The sequence below is a fragment of the Monodon monoceros genome, unplaced genomic scaffold (genome assembly GCF_005190385.1).
Source record: "Monodon monoceros isolate NGI ecotype Baffin Bay Population unplaced genomic scaffold, NGI_Narwhal_1 Super_Scaffold_9, whole genome shotgun sequence".
Taxonomy (NCBI): domain Eukaryota; kingdom Metazoa; phylum Chordata; class Mammalia; order Artiodactyla; family Monodontidae; genus Monodon; species Monodon monoceros.
Window position 1 is genome coordinate 32,010,048 of NW_021703786.1, and position 18,462 is coordinate 32,028,509.

Below are 18,462 nucleotides of genomic sequence, written 5' to 3' on the forward strand. Positions count from 1 at the left end.
GCCGGGGTCGCACCACTGCGCAGCCGCGGGTGGGCGGTACCACGGCGGCTGCGACATGGGGGGGCGCGGATCAGACGCCGGAAGTAGAGGTGGTACGGGTCCCACAGAGGGGTACTCCTCGCCGGCCGCTTCCACCGGAGCCGCGGTGAGAGCCAAGGCCCGAGGGTGTGGGCGTGGCGGCCGCCGGAACCCAACACCCTCTGTTTTCCCTCTTCGCGGAGCGGCGCCGCGTCGCTCGCCTCCATCAGCTAACATGAGCGAGCGCCTCCGCCCCAGGTGAGACCGCAGGGGACCCTCTTCCTTTCCAGCCCCTCGCCGGTTGCTGTGTCTTGGCGGTTGGAGCCGAGGGGGCGCGTGACGCGGGGTCCGAGCAAGCGTGGGCCCGGCAGGTCTCCATCTGGGTGCTTTGCAGTCCGGGGGAGGAGGGGAGTGGGATGCGCGGGTGATCGGGTACCTGGTCCCTGGGGGCGCTGAAGGAGTGACTCCCCAGGGCCCAGGTTTCTCTCGACCCCATCTTTTCCCCCCATCTTTCCCTATTTGGAATGAAGTCTGATCGGTCCCGGAAGAGAGACGATGGCCCTAAAGCTTCCCTGTCCTAAATTTAGGAGGGTAGGGGGATGGGAGGAATGTCTGATCTTCGAGAGGAGCCCCTAGGGCGTCTGTGAGAGGACGGGGCGGGGAGCTGGTCTCCTCAAGGTCAGAAAGAAGGCTTGGGCTTAACTCCGCAGCAGGAAAGGGTTAGGTTAGACCGAAGAACTTGTGTCCTGGGCGGTTGTGAACACAGAAGGGCCGAGGACCCAAAGTGGCTTGTGGATTCTCTCTCGGCTGTAGCATTAAGAACAGGCAGGATTCTAAACTGTTTGGATGCGGAGCCGTTTGACTCGGAAGGCGGGAGGTAGGATTATATCGTGATGCACTACTTTTTCTCCGAGCCTAGGCCCGGGTCTTAATTTAGGGGGTGTTATGATTCCTTGACCCGGACGGAGGACAGTCCGGACCAAGCTGCGAGTTTTCTTTTTCTTTTTTTCCCCTTATTTCCCCCTGTAAACAGGTGGGGAGGAGAAAGTTGGGATTGTACCCCAGAATGAAGAGGATCGGCTTTATTCGAAATTAGAAAAATCCCTCATCCTGGAGTTTGAACTGAAAACTGTAGATCAGCAAGTTCAGTCTTTCATATTTGTGATGAGGAAAGAGATTTAGAGAGCTCAGTGGGTCTTTCTAGGTTCACTGCTCTTTTCCTTTATTCTGTAAAATCTCAGTGAGGCTTAAGTGAATAAGATAGGATTGCCTTGGTAGATTATGCTGGATCTTTTCTTGTCTTTCTGTGTTTCCATTGGCTTTGAATGTAATTGACAGTCTTTCCACAAGGACCCTACTCTGGAGCATGGTAAATTCATGGCAATGAGATTCTCATAAGCACCCTGAAGTTGTTTGGGCCAATAGCGAAAATCTAGGTTCTCCAAACTTCTGCATATTAACTTGGGTCATGCAGTGAGTGGGGCATAAAGCCTCTATTTGTATATTAAAGAAGAGTGGACTAAATTTGAAATTAGGGGCCAGGTGTACCAACTTGCTACTGGAATTAGTCACAGGATCCTTAGGTACAGTAAGCCTGATCTAACTGCCATTTTTTTCCTTCCCAAACCCAGCTCGTACTTCCAGTAGTCCCTTGGGATGTCTCACATATCTGAAAAAGTCGAAATATTTCTTAGCAAAATATTTCTTTTATTCTGTGCTATACACAGGTAATCTGAATGTGTTTATACTAGTAACAGATTCTTTTTGTCTGGTTCACACAATCTCAACATGGTAACTTCTTTACTATAAAAGAAGTCATTTGATTTGGCAGGGGTTTCTCTGCACCCGTGTGTCGTGGAGTATGATGGACCAGCTCCAGCTGTCTTAGCATCTCCAAGTCAGTTGTGGTCTCTGGATCTGTTTCCTCAACTTTAAGATGAAGGGTTGGTCTAAGACGGTGGTTTTTCAGACTGCAAGAGGGGTGGGTTTGTGGGAGGGAGGCTTCTACTTTAAAACAGATCCTTTATCTCTTATGGAAATAGAGGGATTTTTTTTTTTTTGGTAGGACGAAAGAGTTCTGTTACTTTTTTTAAAAAAAATTGAAAACCACTAGCCTCCGTACTCTAGGATTTCTTCTATGCTTGATCTCTAGGAGATGACAGGAAGATTGGAGAGAAATGAAATGAGGAAAAGTGATGTATTTCTGCCATCCTTAGAAGTAACAGGTGCTAAACAATAATCTGTAACCAGATGGCTAGGGAGAATGTAATCGGTTATAGGGTGGCTGCTCAAACTATAACCTGGTCTACGGCATTAATGTTAAAAGTTACAATCTGACTGATTGTGTGGATGGGGTTAAGCATGAAGCTGTAGTTTTGACAATTATTAATGCTGTTGTTGAAAGAGAAATGTTTCAAGGATGAAATCTGCAAAGAGCTTAGGAAGAGGAGAATGAAGAAGAGGTAGGGCTCCTCCTTAATCTAGTGCCGCGCGAAGAAGAGGACTCCCAGGGGGCCAAAGAGATGATTCTGGTACCTGGAGAAATCACCTGATTATGAGACAGGGATATTTCATGAGACTTTCCCAGAGTTTAATTGAAATCTTCAAAACCAGCCTATCCTCTTGACATTCATAGTCTTGTCGCTAGAAAGATGTATCTTATCCCCCATTATAAAAGAGGAAATTGGCAAGTTTTGGTCAGGCTCAGGAGTTTGGTTAGAGTGACTCTGCAGCCCAGGCACAATCAGCTGTTGGCATACTGATAAAGGAGGAGTTTGGGGACCAACACGCTGTCATTTGAGGAGTTTCTCTTTGCGCGTCAGCTGGCCTTCCATCAGACAGTGTGCTTTGTAAGTGGTCATATTAGAACGAACGTAGCAATTTCTTGGTTCAAGTAGCACATCCATTTAATGATGATTAAAACCTGACATTTACCTAGTTTTTAACCTCCAGTACTTCAGGATAAGATCTAATCCCCTAAGAGAAAGATAAGGAGATCTTATTTTATAAACAACTGAGTCTTAGAATGAGGTAAATGGTGTAGCCCTCTGCAGGTTGGTTAATGCTTTATCAGAACCGCACACCCATTATTTATCACTCCAAGCCTGAACTATCCATACTCGTTCATTAATAATGTTAGATGTATTCACAAGTACAGAGGATTGAGCTCGGGGTGATAACTTAAATTTTCTCCGATGTCCAGACCTCAACTCAGAGCCTTAGGGTTAAGGGCCTACCACAGTAAACCACCCTACTCACATAGAAAGTATAACTGTATAGAAGGTACTGTATGTTCAAATTCAGTACTTTCCAAAAAGCTCTTTTACCCTCTAGCTATAGAAACTTGAACCCTGAAGAGATTTCACTATAATAGATTGTGCTGCTTTGTATAAATTGGCCTCTAGCCAGCACTGCCCAGTAGAATTTTCTACAGTGGTAGGAACATCCTATATCTGTGCGGTCCCATACAGTCGCCACTAGCTATGGGTAGCCACTGAGCACTGAAAGTGTAGCCAGCGTGATCGAGCAACTGGGTTTCAAATTTTATTTAATCTTAATTAATTTAAATTAACAAATATATCTCGTGGCTACTGTATTGGACAGCACAGTTCCATGTAATTTGACTTAAAATTATACCTCCTTTAATTTATTTCTGATTTCTAACTGGGGTTTGGAAGTCCTGATAGCACTTGATTCTTGCATAGAAAACATACAAATTTTGTCTTTCTTGTACATCTCAGAACACTTGACTGAGAAATATGTGTGATTTTTCTTGAAACCTGGACATTTTAAGTGGCTGGTGCTACAATCGCACAGTAACAACCTTCTCGCAATACCAGGTGGTGTAGCCGGAATAATCAAGTTAATGTGTCCAAGAGCAGCCTTTCCAGTGATTGTCCAGAAAAGTAATTTAATATGTTAGAGGGCAGAGAGGTTTTGTGTTAATGTGATAATTGGGGAAAACTCAGGGATGAAAGAAAATGAAAGATTAGAGGCTACCAGAACCTCTAATGCTCTTCCTGTGTAGCACCATTTTTATAAGGATTTTAAGTGTAAATAGGCAAAGGCAGTCACTCCTGTCGTAGATGTTGTCGTATGGACAGGAGTTAAATTAGGTAACTTGGAATCGTAGCTTCAGGAGATGTAGGAAAAGATCACATTAATTAGGTGGCGTTTGAGAGCTTAGTCCTTAATGTCTTCCTGATCTTATTTGTTCCCAGCAGGCATTTCAAATTGTCAAGCTTTTTTTTTAGAAATGAGTTTTACTAATTTAAGCTCGACCATACTGCTGCTCTTTTATATTTTTGTTCTTCGTGCCTGGCGACGGTGTACTTCTAACTTTTTTTTACCTATTGGGATATCATGTGATGATTTATCTTTTTTTAGGCAAGAGGGCAAATTTATATGTTGTCATGGTTTACAGTTTGAAGTGTCCAGAAGGTCAGTTGTTGAATTTTTTTTTTTTTCTCCTTGTGATTTAATTTCAGGAAAAGGAGAAGGAATGGCAGTGAAGAAGACCACCATCTCCCCCCACAGACCAAAAGGAGTAGCAGGAACCCTGTCTTTCACGATTCCTGGGACACAGAGGTAGGAAGTGTGGTCCAGAGTATCTGCTGTTTTCATTGCTTGAGCTAAATAACCCAGTTACTTCCATGTAATTAAAATTTTTTTGAATAAAGAAAAGTGATCTTATTTTTTTTTTTATTTTTATTTTTTAAAGTGATCTTATTTGATTGCAGTGTTTTTAACCTCTTTTTTTTTTGAGTCATGGCCTTTTTTTTTTTTTTTTTTTTTTTTGCGGTACAGAATACAGAAGCCAGCTTATTGTCTAATCATTTCTAAACATTAATTGTCCTTAAGACAAGTATATTTTGCTGCTTCCATGTCTCTTAAAGATAAGCTTCCCATGTTTTTAAGAGAAACCGTACAAGCATTCGGAATATATAATGTATGTGTATGCGAAGTCCTATTTTTAATTGTGTTTATGTTTTCATTATGTTGCTCTGAAAAGAGCACCTGTGGGGAAGCAGAGTGGAGTGGGGGGAGAGGGGAAAGGGGAAAGTTCAAACTTTGGTTTGAACTTTGGTTTCCTGGGCGCTGCAGTATGCCTCCTGTGCACTTGAGCACCTGGTCTGCAGTGGGGCAAGGAAGCTGACACTGAAGGGATGCTGCTATTAAATTATGCACCTAAAGATTTGACCCTCAACAGTTGTCACCCTAAGAGAGAAACTCCTCAGTGGCAAAGATTCCTAAGCCCTAGTCTCATCACTTAAAGCAGAATTCCATAGATCACAGTTCTTCCACAGCCAAAGTAATTTGTACTTTAATTAGTTCTCAGTAATAGGATTTGACCTATATCCAGTCTTTACCAGAAATCCAAAGTAATTCCCTCAGGGAGAAAAAAAATCAGTAACTGTCATGTAGGTAATACTCAGGAACAGTTGATGCACCAGTGCAGACTAGATCCTTTTACATGGAGACTTAAATTTCTATAGCTTTTATCCTCCCTTTTAAATCTTCCTATCACCTTTTTTTTTTCTTTGTTTTTTTTTTTTCTCCCTTAAGATTAACAGAAAAGTAATTGAACTTTTGGTTAAACTAGGGAATCTCTTTTTTCTTTGGAAGAAAACCAAAGATTAGAGGCTGCCATGAACATCTAATGATAAAACTAACAGAATTGAGTCTCCATTATTCTTTTGAGTTATAAGACTATTCATTAAAAAGAGTATGCGGTGATTACTTTCACGGTATCACCCTGAATATTTCTTTTTTTTTTTTTTTTTTTTTTTGCGGTACGCGGGCCTCTCACTGTTGTGGCCTCTCCCGTTGCGGAGCGCAGGCTCAGTGGCCATGGCTCACGGGCCCAGCCGCTCCGCGGCATGTGGGATCTTCCTGGACCGGGACATGAACCCGTGTCCCCTGCATCGGCAGGCGGACTCTCAACCACTGCGCCACCAGGGAAGCCCCTGAATATTTCTTTACTTGTGTCTGTATGTCAGTCCCGCTATATGATGTTTGCATTAGTTCAAAGGTACAGTAGATCTTTTTTGTATTGATCTTTTTTCCCTATACCTACAATTTTGATGTTTGAGAACAGGAGTATAAATTGTCATTTTTTAAAAAATCAAACATTTCTGATCTCTTATTTTGAGTAATACTCCTTAGTATTACAGTTTTGGTTTGTTTTAATTGCTGTTTGTAGAGAATGACCTTCACTCCCTAATACCTTTCTTCTTCTCACAGAAGAAAACAGTGTATTGTTATTCAACCTGTGGGTTCACATGTCTGGTTCTTACTTGTCCAAAGAAATTCAGTGGTTAAACCACTCTGTAATCATTAGTCTGAAGAATGGACTGGATTGCCCTTGTAATAAGTAACAGTCAATACAGGTACTTTTTACCTGTCACGGTAATCTGAACTCACCATTAGATCCCTCACGGGCGGTCACGACCCTCCGACCCTCCGTTTCGTTTCAGCACATTTACCAGCGTCTGGTGCTGTCGAGTAATGAGTCTTTTTTTTTTTTTTTTTAATTTTTATTGGAGTATAGTTCATTTACAATGTTGTGTTAGTTTCTGCTATACAGCAAAGTGATTCAGTTGTACATACACATATATCCACTTTTTAAAAATTCTGTTCCCATATAGGTCATTGGAGTATTGAGTATAGTTCCCTGTGCTATACAGTAGATTCTTATTAGTTATCCCTTTTACATATAGTAGTGTGTTTATGTCAACCCCAGTCTTCCAGTTTATCCCTCCCCCTCCCCTCGAGTAATGAGTCTGAGTGAACCCAGGGAGAACTAGAGCAGCAAAAGGCAGGGGAAAACTTTAAAATGGAAAGTTAAGTACTGAATAATTGAATCGTGACCACTGGAGTAGATCATTATGTTTATAGCATAAAAATATCCAGTTTAGGGACATTTGGCTGCTTGTTGACAATTGTGTATAAAGGGGGAAATAATAAAACACGTCATTACTAGTGGATTCTTAATTTTATTAATTTACATGACAAAGTGTATTGTTAATGAAAACGGTATCTTTTAATTCTAAGGTAGGGCCAACAGGGTAAGTTTCCTTAAGAGACTAAGTTAAGAGGAGCCATTTCCTGTGTCTTTATTTTATTATTATTTTTTAAAAATTTATTTATTTTATTTATTTATTTATTTTTGGCTGTGTTGGGTCTTCGTTGCTGCGCGTGGGCTTTCTCTAGTTGTCGTGAGCGAGGGCCACTCTTCGTCGTGGTGTGCAGGCTTCTCATTGCAGAGGCTTGTCTTGTTGCGGAGTACGGGATCTAGGCGCGTGGGCCTCAGTAGTTGCAGCACGCAGGCTCGGTAGTTGTGGCTCGCGGGCTGTAGAGTGCAGGCTCAATAGTTGTGGCGCACGGGCTTAGTTGCTCCACGGCATGTGGGATCTTCCCGGACCAGGGCTCAAACCCATGTCCCCTGCATTGGCAGGCGGATTCTTAACCACTGCGCCACCAGGGAAGCCCCTCCTATGTCTTTCTTGAGATACTTAAGTTTAGAATTTTTTTCTTGTAACATAAAGAACTTTCATTTGGAAGTTTATTTTCATTGTAAGAGAGATTTAAAACTGCTATTTATAATTAATTTCCAGAACTCACCTTTTCCTCCTAAATGTGATAACATTGGCAAGTACTGGGAAATAAGACACGAGGTGTTTGAATTGTTTCCAACTGTGCCACAAGTAAGTCATGTTTATCTGTAAAATGGAGATAGTATGGGCCTCTTTTTCCTAGATTCTAGGAAGCTGAAGAATGTGAACTGAAGAATGTGAACCGACTTGCCAGATGAGTTATGTAAAGAGAAACTTTGAATCTACTTGTACATTTTCTTCCTGTCAGTTTGGTGGTTATTATGATCTCTACTTTTCAGATGGAAAAATTGGGGCACAGAACAATAAAGTCCCTTGCCCGAAGATACATAGCTGGTGAGAGGCAGACTGGGGAGCCCCAGAGTCTGAGTGTGAGCTACGGGCTCCTGCCCACGGTGTGTGCCGCCTCCCAGAAGACAGATCGGAAGCTCTGAGGGACTTTGCTACATATACCCAGGGCCACTAGGTTCTAGACTTCTCTTGAGTCATAGGAACAGAGAAGAATAATTTTCCTCCCTCTATCTTTTAGCTGGAAAATATTTTTCTGAGTAAATGGTATGACATGGTATTAGCTGGAAAGCAGTTTTAGATTTCTAGCTACAAAAAGTAAGGAAATTGGGGTATAGTGGTTTTTTTCATAACTCGAATCTGTGTTTGCATTGAAGATCTTGAATTTTAACTCCAGTGACTTAGGTTTAATGCCTTGTGAGCCTTAGGATACTGGTTTTTAAATTGAGATATAATTTACAGGTATAGGAATAAAAAAGTTTTTTGAAAGGCATTCTAGATGATTCCTGGTAGTTAATGTCTAAGGCAGGTTCGTTTTTCTCTCTGGTGAGCAAGGAGTGAAGTGATTTGTCACTCTGCATCTTCCTGTTGGGTCCTTTACAAAGGTAGCTCCATTCCCTGACCTCAGACAGTTATTGGATGGGTAAAAACTAGCTAGATTTAACTTATTTAAATCCATTTTCTTAGGCTGGCCGTTTTGGTTTGAATTGTAGCTTCACTTGTAGGAGTAATGCTCTTTATTTTGAGCTTGAATATCTACAAATTACATTAGACACTTCCAGTAAATCTGGATTCTGGTATGCAGGTATATGCCTTACAAGAAGTACTGCTACCTGAGTGAACAAAAGCAGTACCTTTTTCAAATACAAAGACCCCAACTTTTTAAAAATACCTTTAACTTACCAAGACAGTTTTGATTTTTTAGATCAGTACGAAGTAACAGCAAGTAGAGAGCGAGAAGATGTGGAAGTAAAACAGAGGTGGCTTAATTGGAACAGCCTCTGTCTTTTTTCTTGTTTCTACTAGAAGGGAAAATCTTTGATGGCATAACTCTAAAATCCCAAGGGTATTCTTAGTTGGCGTGTAGAGGCATGACAGATAAAAATATTACAGAACCAGGGGAAGCCATGTATCATTAAAATTAGGATTCTATAAATCCATTTGTTTTAACTGATAAGAATTGGCAGTATGTTAGGTGATTTTTTTTTTTTAAAGCACTGAATTTAGATGACCCTGGGGATATTTTGCATAATTTTTAAAGAAGGTATTTTAACACTCTTTGTTCATTCTCATCATTAATCTGTCCTAGTAGTAGGACCAGCCTAACAGACAAAACTGTTTTGGCAGATTCTGGGGTAAGGTGTTAAGGTTGTGTGTTTAAAACCCTGTAGCAAATTAACTCTGAAATTAACTTCCCAAAAGGTCCATTCAAATGCAGGAACAGTCCTTTCAAAAGTTAACCCAATTTGTAGTGTCCGTCTTTAGAAACTTTGCTCACAGTTCAAGTCCTTGAAATATTTGTAATATTTTGCATCAACTCACAGCAAGAAAAGCCACCCCAAGCAGCTTCATATTGAGCCTGAACGTTGTCTGTTTAGTAGTGAGAATACATACATGTTTTTAGGCAGAAACTTCAAACATGATGTGGTCCAATTTTATCTTGTAAGGATATGCCATTTACTCACTGACACAGAAAAGTGACCACCTGTATTTTCTTCCCTTGCACATTTAGAAAGTGGTTTTAATTAGCCCACTGACTGCATTTGGAGTCTTATGGTCTCGCTGGTATTAGCAGACCTGGAGCTCTCTTACATCACTGGACACTTTGGAAGCACAGAGTTTTACATTAGAAGCTCTGATAGACTTGGCTAGGATCATCCCTTGCACTTAATTCAGATTCTGCAGTGGCCTTAGGGTGAACTTCATTCTGACTCCAGGGATGGACTGTGTAATACAACGAGCAAGATTTCTTTTTTCGTTTGAGGCTCACGTAAATTTAAAAGCATCACTGGATGGGGAGATGGATGTGAGGGGAAGCTGGGGCTTGAAAGAAAATAAAATACGCTGTTGATCTGCTTTTCTAACTAACAGAAAGCATCCAGCTCTAGGTAATAAGTGTACACATATACTCTGGCTCTCTTTTTATGAAGCAGAGACTCGGTAACAATCCCACCTGGGGGACTTTCTAAAGGTTATTAGTAGAAAGTGTCTTTAGAGCTATTTTGTTTCTACCATGGGTATAAATGGGCTCTCTCTTAAACTGACTTCACACCCTGGGAAAATAAAATTCAGGGCAGGCCTAGCTGAGGGGTCAGGAGCTCTGTATGATTTGAGCCCTTGGGACTAAGAAGATGAACTTCAACTTGTCTGCCCTCTGCTCCATGATTTATGTATATTCTTTCTGCTAAAGACAGTGCGTGTTCTTCTGCCTTTATCTGCTCTACCTTCTCTCAAGACTCCTGAAAGCTCTTTCTAATACTTCTCCCTTCTCTTCATCTCTGCCCCCCAAACAATCTGATACAGAGAGGCTCCACTAAGCAGGGGAAATACAATTTTTTCCGTCTCGAGTTTTTTGGTTTTATAAGACAAAACGATTTACTTCTTCATACATCTTAAGGCTCTGATAGAGACTTAAAATTTGGTTTTATGCTTTTAGGGTTAAAAGGAAATAATGGTCTTTCCTTTATCCTACAAAGTTAGACCACTTTGATGGCTGACAGCGTTAAGACCCATTTCAGTAACTTTCAGACTTTTTGACCCGGTCCCACAGAAACGCCATATTTTGTGACCCAGTACGTACCAAATATACTTGTGCATCACAAGAGAAGTTTCACAGAACAGCCACCCTTAGCACGTTGCACTGCTTGCTTTTATTCTGCTGGTTGCTGCTTGGCCATCCGTAGATAGTGAGATATTCCCTAAAGCCCCTCGATAATGCCAAGACCCATCTGAGTGGGGTGAAAATAGGAAGCAGTGCACCTTTGAAAGAGATGTATTGTTCTTACCTTTAATGACAGTAGGGTGTAATGCTTTATGTATTAAAATAACGTGTAAAGTGCGTTCACCCAGATTCCCAGGTTCTGTATAGGTTCTCTCTTCTTAGTCTAAGAGCATCATCGGCCTGCTGTCTGCCACAGTCAGCTGAAGCAGTTTAGGGGTTCTTAAGCTGTCACGGGAGGCAAACAGCCTTCCTAAAATCTTACTGACAGTGTCAGTGTTTTCTTTAAGTCTCAGTCTTGAAGCTACGAGTGACTGGAGACCTTACTCTCTTTTGTAGTAGCACTCCTTAGTTCTCTTACTCACGACTGTATTTTGCCCTCAAAAGAAGTATTTTTTGTAGAAGCTATAGAAAATAAAGTTTTTTTTAAAAGTAGGAGGTCCAAATTATAAATATTTTGGCATGTATATCCTTCCAGAATATTTTTGGCGTGCATATATGTATACATTAAAGAAAACACTTTAAAACCCAGTGGACCTACTATACGTTGTTTTGTAACCTATAAAAAAGATGTTAAAGATCTCTTTCTACCTTGGTGTATGTACATCTCTTATCCTCACTGTTACCAGCAGAATAGAATTTCATCATTACGGATTATAATTCCTGTATTACACTTTATATACATATACCATAGTTTAACCAGTTTCCCTATTTTTATTTTTATTTTATTATTTTTTAAAATACATTTATTTATTTATTTTATTTTACTTTTGGCTGCGTTGGGTCTTTGTTGCTGCGTGCGGGCTTTCTCTAGTTGCTGCGAGCGGGGGCTACTCTTCGTTGCGGTGCGCGGGCTTCTCACTGCGGTGGTTTCTCTTGTTGCGGAGCATGGGCTCTAGGCACGCAGGCCTCAGTAGTTGCAGCACGCCGGCTCAGTAGTTGTGGCTCGCGGGCTCTAGAGCGCAGGCTCAGTGGTTGTGGCACATGGGCTTAGTTGCTCCGCGGCATGTGAGATCTTCCCACACCAGGGCTCGAACCCATGTCCCCTGCATTGGCAGGCGGATTCTTAACCACTGCGCCACTAGGGAAGTCGCAGTTTCCCTATTTTTAGACATTTAGGTTGTTTCCCATTTTTAGCTATTATAAACAGGGCCACACTAAACAGTTTTATACGTGTCTTTAAAACTCTGAGTTACAAGATACTTAAAATGGACTAGAAATTGCAGGTGTATTTGTCTCCCTCTCTCTCCTTTTTAACAGTTATTGTACAGCAATCTTTTTTAACCTGTTTATTTTAAAGAATTTTTATCTTTTCTCAGAATAGTGTCACCTTTGCTTTGTGTGAAGTAAATATAATTTGAGATGGAAACTTGACTTAGTAGAAACTGATTCTAGTTCTTGCCTTAATTTTCAGACAGTACCTGTAACGAGAAACAGGAAAGAAAACAGACTGAGAGGAGACAGAGTGCTCTGTGCTGTGGGCCTCCTACCCAGTGTGGTGACCTGCTTGTCGCCGAGTAGCGGCCTTGCCGGCTGTGCCAGCGGCAGTTCTAGCTGATTCTGTGCTAGGTTAGGGGAGGCTTTTATGGAAGACAACTTTTGTTTTTGAATTGGCTTTCACTTAAGTCTTTAAGTAAATGTAATTGCTGCTGCTGTTAACCCTGCCATCTGACCTTATTCAGCCCATTATAATGTTTTCATCAGTTTTTTTTTTAAGAAGATAGATAGGTTGTCTCCTACTCCCTGGGGGCAGTGGGCTAAGTGACCTGTTAAGTGTAAGTGCCTCCAGATGACCTATGGACCATGATAATTCTTGGTTTAAGTGTTAAGACTGGATGCCTTTCGTGAACATTGCTTTCTTTGCCATTTTAGATAAGTTTATTTATGTACGTATTGTTTATGTACATATTGTTAGGTATAACTTTTGATCAAAAAAATGGATAGAACTAGTATTTTAAGAATCATTTTTAAAGTATCTATGTAGAAACAACATTTTACTTATACATTTACTTTTATAATGAAAATAGATAATTACCATATTGCAAAAAGTTGCAGTAAAGGGTAGAAAAAATCACTAACTATAACCCCTCCGTTTTGACCTAACTACTATGACCTGCTTCTTGGCAGTCTTTTCCCTTACATGTAGGTTTCACACGGTCGTAAGCAGGCATTTCAAAACCAGTGTTTCTGTATAAACGAATATAAATTTAGAAGTATCAAAGGGTAAAATTGTAAAAAGTTACACACCAGCTTGTTAACCTGTAGAATTCTAAGTGTCTCACGCATTGGTTCCTTCCAGCACAACATTGTGTTGAGTTGTAAATAGAGAGGTGCGCTGTTAATCAAGCTTTTGGGGCTGCCACTTATTAGACATAGCCAAAGACTGTAATTCGGAAAAGGATCCATCCTTACATTGCCTTCCCTTTGAAGATCCTCGCATCGGAAGGAAGGAGATTTCTGAGAGTGACTCTTACCAGGGCACTCTGAGTAGCCTCTTCAAGATGACTAAGACACCAAGTAACATTAGGGGTATTAAACAGAAAATTAGGCACGTGTGTGCACGTGTGCACATGCGTACACATAGCGAACTGCAAAAATGCTAACATAACTCTACAAGAAGTATATTCAAGTCTTTCAGGATAGTACAAACTACTAGGTGTAAAATAAGCTACAACACAGGGAGTATAGCCAATATTTTATAATAACTATAAATGAGGTATATAACCTTTAGAAATTGTGACTCAGTATATTGCACGCCTGTAACTTATATTGTACGGCAACTATACTTCAATTAAAAAAAAAGTCTTTCAGGCTATGTGTTCTGCCTTCAGAGGGTACGGTTTTGTGCCCATGAGATGATAACCACAAAGTTGTCAAAATTTTCACTTGTGCCCGGAAGCCACCTTACTTGTTACGAGGGCACCTGTTTCATACCCTGTACCAATGACTGATGCTTCCCCTTGGAGGCTGAGAACTCCCTTCTGTGATTATTGGAAATGATAGGAACGTGTGGTAAAAGCACGCAGGGAAGATGCGTAAAGGAATTAAGACGTAGTGGAAGGGATTTGCGGTCGGAGGGCCCAGGCTGGAGTCCGGACCCTGCCTCTTCCTGGGGGGGTGGGGTGTGTTGGGTCATCACCCCACTTGACTTCGCGGGTAGGTGTGAGGACAGAATGAAGTATCTTAGTGAAAATGCTTTGTAAACTCTAAAGCCCAGGGTGTGTTTTCATGCTGATCCTCCTCAAACTGAGTAGGAAAACAGTCCTAAAGAGGGTATTTGAAGTTAACCCCCGTTAAGCTCCTAAGACCCTGAACAGCCTAACTGTGATGCCGTGTCTTTTTCCCCCGTTCCAGTCTTCAAGCAGTGACAGTGGCGGGAGCAGCGGCAGCAGCAGCAGCATCAACAGCCCGGACCGGGCCAGCGCGCCAGAGAGCGGCTCAAGCCACCCCACCGCCCGGTCCAGCCCCCACGGCCCGCAGCCCGCGCCCGTGCCGTCCGCGCTGTGCCAAAGCCCGTACTTCCACATCAACCAGACCCTGAAGGAGGCCCACTTTCACAGCCTGCAGCACCGAGGACGGCCTCCCACATGATGTGCCGGCACTTTCTTGCCTTCTGTGAAGGGACCGCGCTGCGCAGATTTGATATTTCAACTTAACGATGTTTTAAAAAAAATTGCACAAAAAGATGCCTGTTGGCTTTTCAGTCTATATTTGAAATAACAGGTTAACAGGCCGTTGTTTACTTGTGGTTTTGCTGCACTATTGCGATTTCAAAGGGGCTTTGAAGCAGTTTTTTATAGGATTCTTTTGAGGGTGGGTATGAAATCCAGGGCAAGTCAACAGTAGGAGGAAATCTCATCTGCGTGTTGAATCCATAGTTTGTCCAAGTCAGACTGGTTTCCAGATCTGTCACTTAGAAATTCTACTTTCTGTAAAAAGGCCTTTTCATTTTGCGGGATCTTCAATTTTTTAAATTCAATAAACTAGTAAAGAGTATCTACTTTCCATGAAAAAACCTAAGTTTTTTTCCAAAACATAGAAAGCTTGATTCAGTCTTGCACTGAAATTGCCATACTACCTCTTAGTATGTAGGTGTCCTGTTGAAAGTACTCTGTCCTCTGTGACAGGAGAACCACCAGATTGCAGTCAGACTGTATGATAAAGTCAGCACCCGCCCTGATAACCGTCCTCTCTCTGTTATATATTTGTATTTCCAGAGAGAAGGTCTCTCAGACCCTTGGATCCCCAGATAAACTTGTTACCGTTATTCCTCCAGAGCCTACATCTCAGACTTAGAAAACACTGCTCAGTTCGGACAGTCAAGGAATACGTAAATGACTTTGTCTTATTCACAGACTTGTCCAGCAGCAGCCTGTGTGTGCTCTCTGATAATTCCGCCTTGTAGTGTCGAGAATTAAGGCGCTGGTGAAGGCTGACACAGTGTAAGCTCTCTGAACTGGTGTCTGAAGTCACAAGTGTTGTGCAACTATTGGACAAGGATTCACTTTATGCTTAAAGTAACCCCCAACGGGAACCAGGGGGCCCCATTCCACCACGGCAACTGGAAAGACTGGTGTGGCTTAGAAACGAATGAGCAGAGGCACTTCTAGAAGAAATAATGCAGGAGTATTTATTTAGAGAGACGGATTGTCCCGTGTCACTTGGTCATACTAGAGAGCCACCCTAGTTTGAACAGTGAGGGCGCAGACGAGTCTTCCTCCTCGGTGACAAGCTGTCTGAACAAGGAGCCGGCGTGCGTCGGGTCATCTGCTCGGGAGAGTGCCGGGGGGACAGCAGCCTGCCGCTGTACGTAGAGGAAAGTGCCTTAGCGTCTACTGGACCCCCGGCCTGCTCGCCCTCCACTCCGCTTGGGGTCCACACGGCACACACAGCAGATCTGAGAAGCACGGACAGCTCTAGAAGGGCACTCTGCTCTTAGACCAGATTGGGAAAGGACACGGGCAGAACGAGATTTTAGTACGTGACGGAAGTAAAATCTGAAGCTGAGGACTGTAGGAAGAGGGTAAACGTGTACCTTCTCTCCATGGTTTGTTCCTCTCATGCGGGTAGAGCTGAAAGGTCAGTTACTTGAAGCAGAAACGGAGAGTTGTGAGGGAAAGGTACAGCACAGGCCTGGGCTTACAGAGTGGGAGGCTTGTGCAAAAACTTTTTTTTTTTTTTTTTTTCACTACCATCTCCCAAGTTTTAAAACCAGATGTTTGACGGAGGATTTTGGATCTTACTGGGTTTGATGGCAGGGAATATGGAAAGGATACCTGGCGAATATTTTGTCTAATCAGAAAGCAAACAAGGATTAAATGCTGGAAGGAGGCAAGCTGTTGGAGCTCTCAGACACATGCGTACACAACACACTTCAGAAATACCCAGGAGGACTCCCGCAGGCTTAACGGATGGCAGCCTACTGAAACAAAACGTGTGTTAACAAGAACATGTAAACTTGAGAAAGCACATTTCCTTGTATTTCCCACCCGACTAAAAGAAATGAGAGGTGAAACCATCACTGGAACAAAGCAATTGTTTTTCCAAATAAGTACAGTCGTAGTGCAGGGTTAGCAGTTAACTCTCTTACCCTATTAAACACAAGCAGTGTTCTCCATCCCGTCCTGCGTATCTGCTACAGCCTTGGCAGCCTGAGATACATTTCTATCATGAGGCTACTTGACAGTGTCAGTGGGCATCTCTTAAAACCTCTTATTAGCTCAAGCGAGTAACACCGTGTACTTCTGTATTGCGCCGCCATTAAAAGCAGCACTAGTGCATCCTGTCATCTGGTTCTTTATTGGTTATCGAAAGGGGAGCTGACGGGTGGTTTGGCGGGAGACGGGGCAGGATCGATGGGGGTGAACCTCTCGTCTGCGCACTAACCTGGGCTCTGGTTTCGATGCTTCTGCCGGCTGATTTGGCCTTTCGAGGGCTCGTCATGCTCAGTGGAAGAAGTCCAAACCTCCAAGACAAGATGAGGGCATTTCAGTAGAAGGACCAGGAAGCTTTGGGGCCCCAGCAGGAACCACTCAGAATCATTACCTGATCTGACTTGATGCTAGTGGCAGTACGTTATGGGCTTCCTGGGAGCTGAACGTACTGCTTCTGGGGGTGAAGTGATTCTCTGTAGCCGTCACCAATCCAAAGAGAACCTGCCAGACGAGAGACGGGGCACAGTAACAGGCTGGGTGTTGGTACTGTCCGCTTAAAAGGCAATTCTGTCAGTAATCAGTCACTACTTTGTTTCTAACCATCCTTCTGGGGAAATGCTCTTTTGAGTGTGTTCATGCTCCAAGATTACTTTCATCACTGCCCACAGGTCAGAATCTCCCAGTCCAATGGCTCTTTGTATTCCTCTCTCTGAGGCCTGGATAAAACCTGAATAGTCCTTATTCACAACTAAAGGGGTCATCCCGGGGTTGCCTCAGCCCTGAGGTTTCATCTAATCCTCTTTTCGGCCCCTGTAACAACTCAGCTGTGTGTCTTAGCCCCTCTCCCCACTGTGTCCTGGAGCATTGTGTGTTGGGCAGGTCTGTGCTGTAATCTGAGCCCGTGGCGCTGCGTTCACGTTCACGGTGAGCGTGTTCTCCCCGGCTTACAGAAGTCCGCTGCACCAGGCGGTTGAGGTTGCCGTGGAGGTGTGGTGTGAAAACGTCCAGGTCAAACGGGTCAATGAGCGCTTCAAGGTAGTCAGCCACTTTCTCAACTCTGAAAAAAGGATCGAGTGGGTCATTCTCCACGTTTTGTAGGACAGAAACCAATCTTTGGGTGTTGTAATGCTAGACAGGCCCTGGAACTGGGTCTGTTCTCCTTAACTGCTGGCTTAGCCCCACTTGTCATTGATCATTGAGCTTAAATGATCCTCAGGAGTTTTCACCAGATGGGATGTCTAAGTCCAGTCCACAACTTCCCCAGGTTGTTTCTGGGGAGGGTACCGGAGGTTCAAATTACACTCAACAGTTGGTAGGCTGACTCAGAAGAGAGGCATGAGATTCCCCGTACTACACTTGACTGTGGAATCTATCCAGCAGGTGGTCGTTCTTTCTCTTGCTGGTAACATGAGCCCTTACTGTTGAAAACAAACACAACTAATGGGCAACGTGAGGCTAACTCCAGTGGCTTCCCAGAAAAGGGCTGTGCAGGTTTGGGAGAGATGCACGGGAGGGTGAGCATACCTACCTGGGATCCTGTTTGCTGCGGCCACTCTTCAACTCTTCACCCTTGGTCGTCAGAACGATGTTGAGATAACGCAGATCGTAAAGCAGCTGCAGTGCCCGATTCTGGGTCATTGGAAATGCACCTTCTTTCTGCAAATGAATTTCCCGTCCCCACCCTTTAAGGGAGATGACTTGTTATCTGAGAATAAACAGCTTCAGGGTTTGGCTGCGTTTCAGCTGGTTATTTCAGAAGCTTTTTATACTCAGAAGGCCAGTTTAATCTCATAACAATAACAATAAGTTATGTTAGATACCTGGTCTTAAAACTAAAAACCTAATGGCCGGGAAGAGACCCGGCCCTTAAAACAAGGTCTCAGGTGCTGTGGACAGTCATTTTAAAAGAAAAAAGCTCCTGGCATGAAGGAGAGGCCTTTTGAGGAAACTC

At 42.9% G+C, this 18,462-nt stretch overlaps 2 protein-coding genes across 5 annotated transcripts in view; one reads left to right on the forward strand and one right to left on the reverse strand.

Moving 5' to 3' along the window:
• On the forward strand, nucleotides 1-16,154 carry FAM104A (family with sequence similarity 104 member A). 2 transcript variants are annotated; one of them, XM_029210796.1, is made up of 4 exons: nucleotides 56-276; nucleotides 4,506-4,605; nucleotides 7,635-7,724; nucleotides 14,212-16,154. In XM_029210796.1, exons 1-4 carry the CDS (start codon nucleotides 56-58, stop codon nucleotides 14,446-14,448), a joined length of 648 nt encoding a protein of 215 aa, XP_029066629.1. In that variant the 3' UTR covers nucleotides 14,449-16,154. The 2 variants fall into 2 exon arrangements, with proteins under 2 accessions (XP_029066630.1, XP_029066629.1); XM_029210797.1 differs by lacking the exon at nucleotides 7,635-7,724 and having other exon boundaries at nucleotides 1-276; nucleotides 14,212-14,872.
• COG1 (component of oligomeric golgi complex 1) overlaps nucleotides 15,462-18,462 on the reverse strand; it is a 13,224-nt gene continuing 10,223 nt past the window's right edge. The window contains exons 10-15 of one of the 3 annotated variants that reach the window (XM_029210781.1): nucleotides 18,040-18,167; nucleotides 17,460-17,568; nucleotides 16,903-17,012; nucleotides 16,744-16,822; nucleotides 16,448-16,508; nucleotides 15,481-15,661 (exon numbers count right to left, since the gene is read on the reverse strand). In XM_029210781.1, the coding sequence (XP_029066614.1) occupies nucleotides 16,452-16,508; nucleotides 16,744-16,822; nucleotides 16,903-17,012; nucleotides 17,460-17,568; nucleotides 18,040-18,167 (483 nt within the window). In that variant the 3' untranslated portion in view covers nucleotides 15,481-15,661; nucleotides 16,448-16,451. Of the gene's footprint in view, nucleotides 15,662-16,000; nucleotides 16,509-16,743; nucleotides 16,823-16,902; nucleotides 17,013-17,459; nucleotides 17,569-18,039; nucleotides 18,168-18,462 lie in introns of those variants that run through there. The other 2 variants (XM_029210779.1, XM_029210780.1) reach the window with 2 other exon arrangements.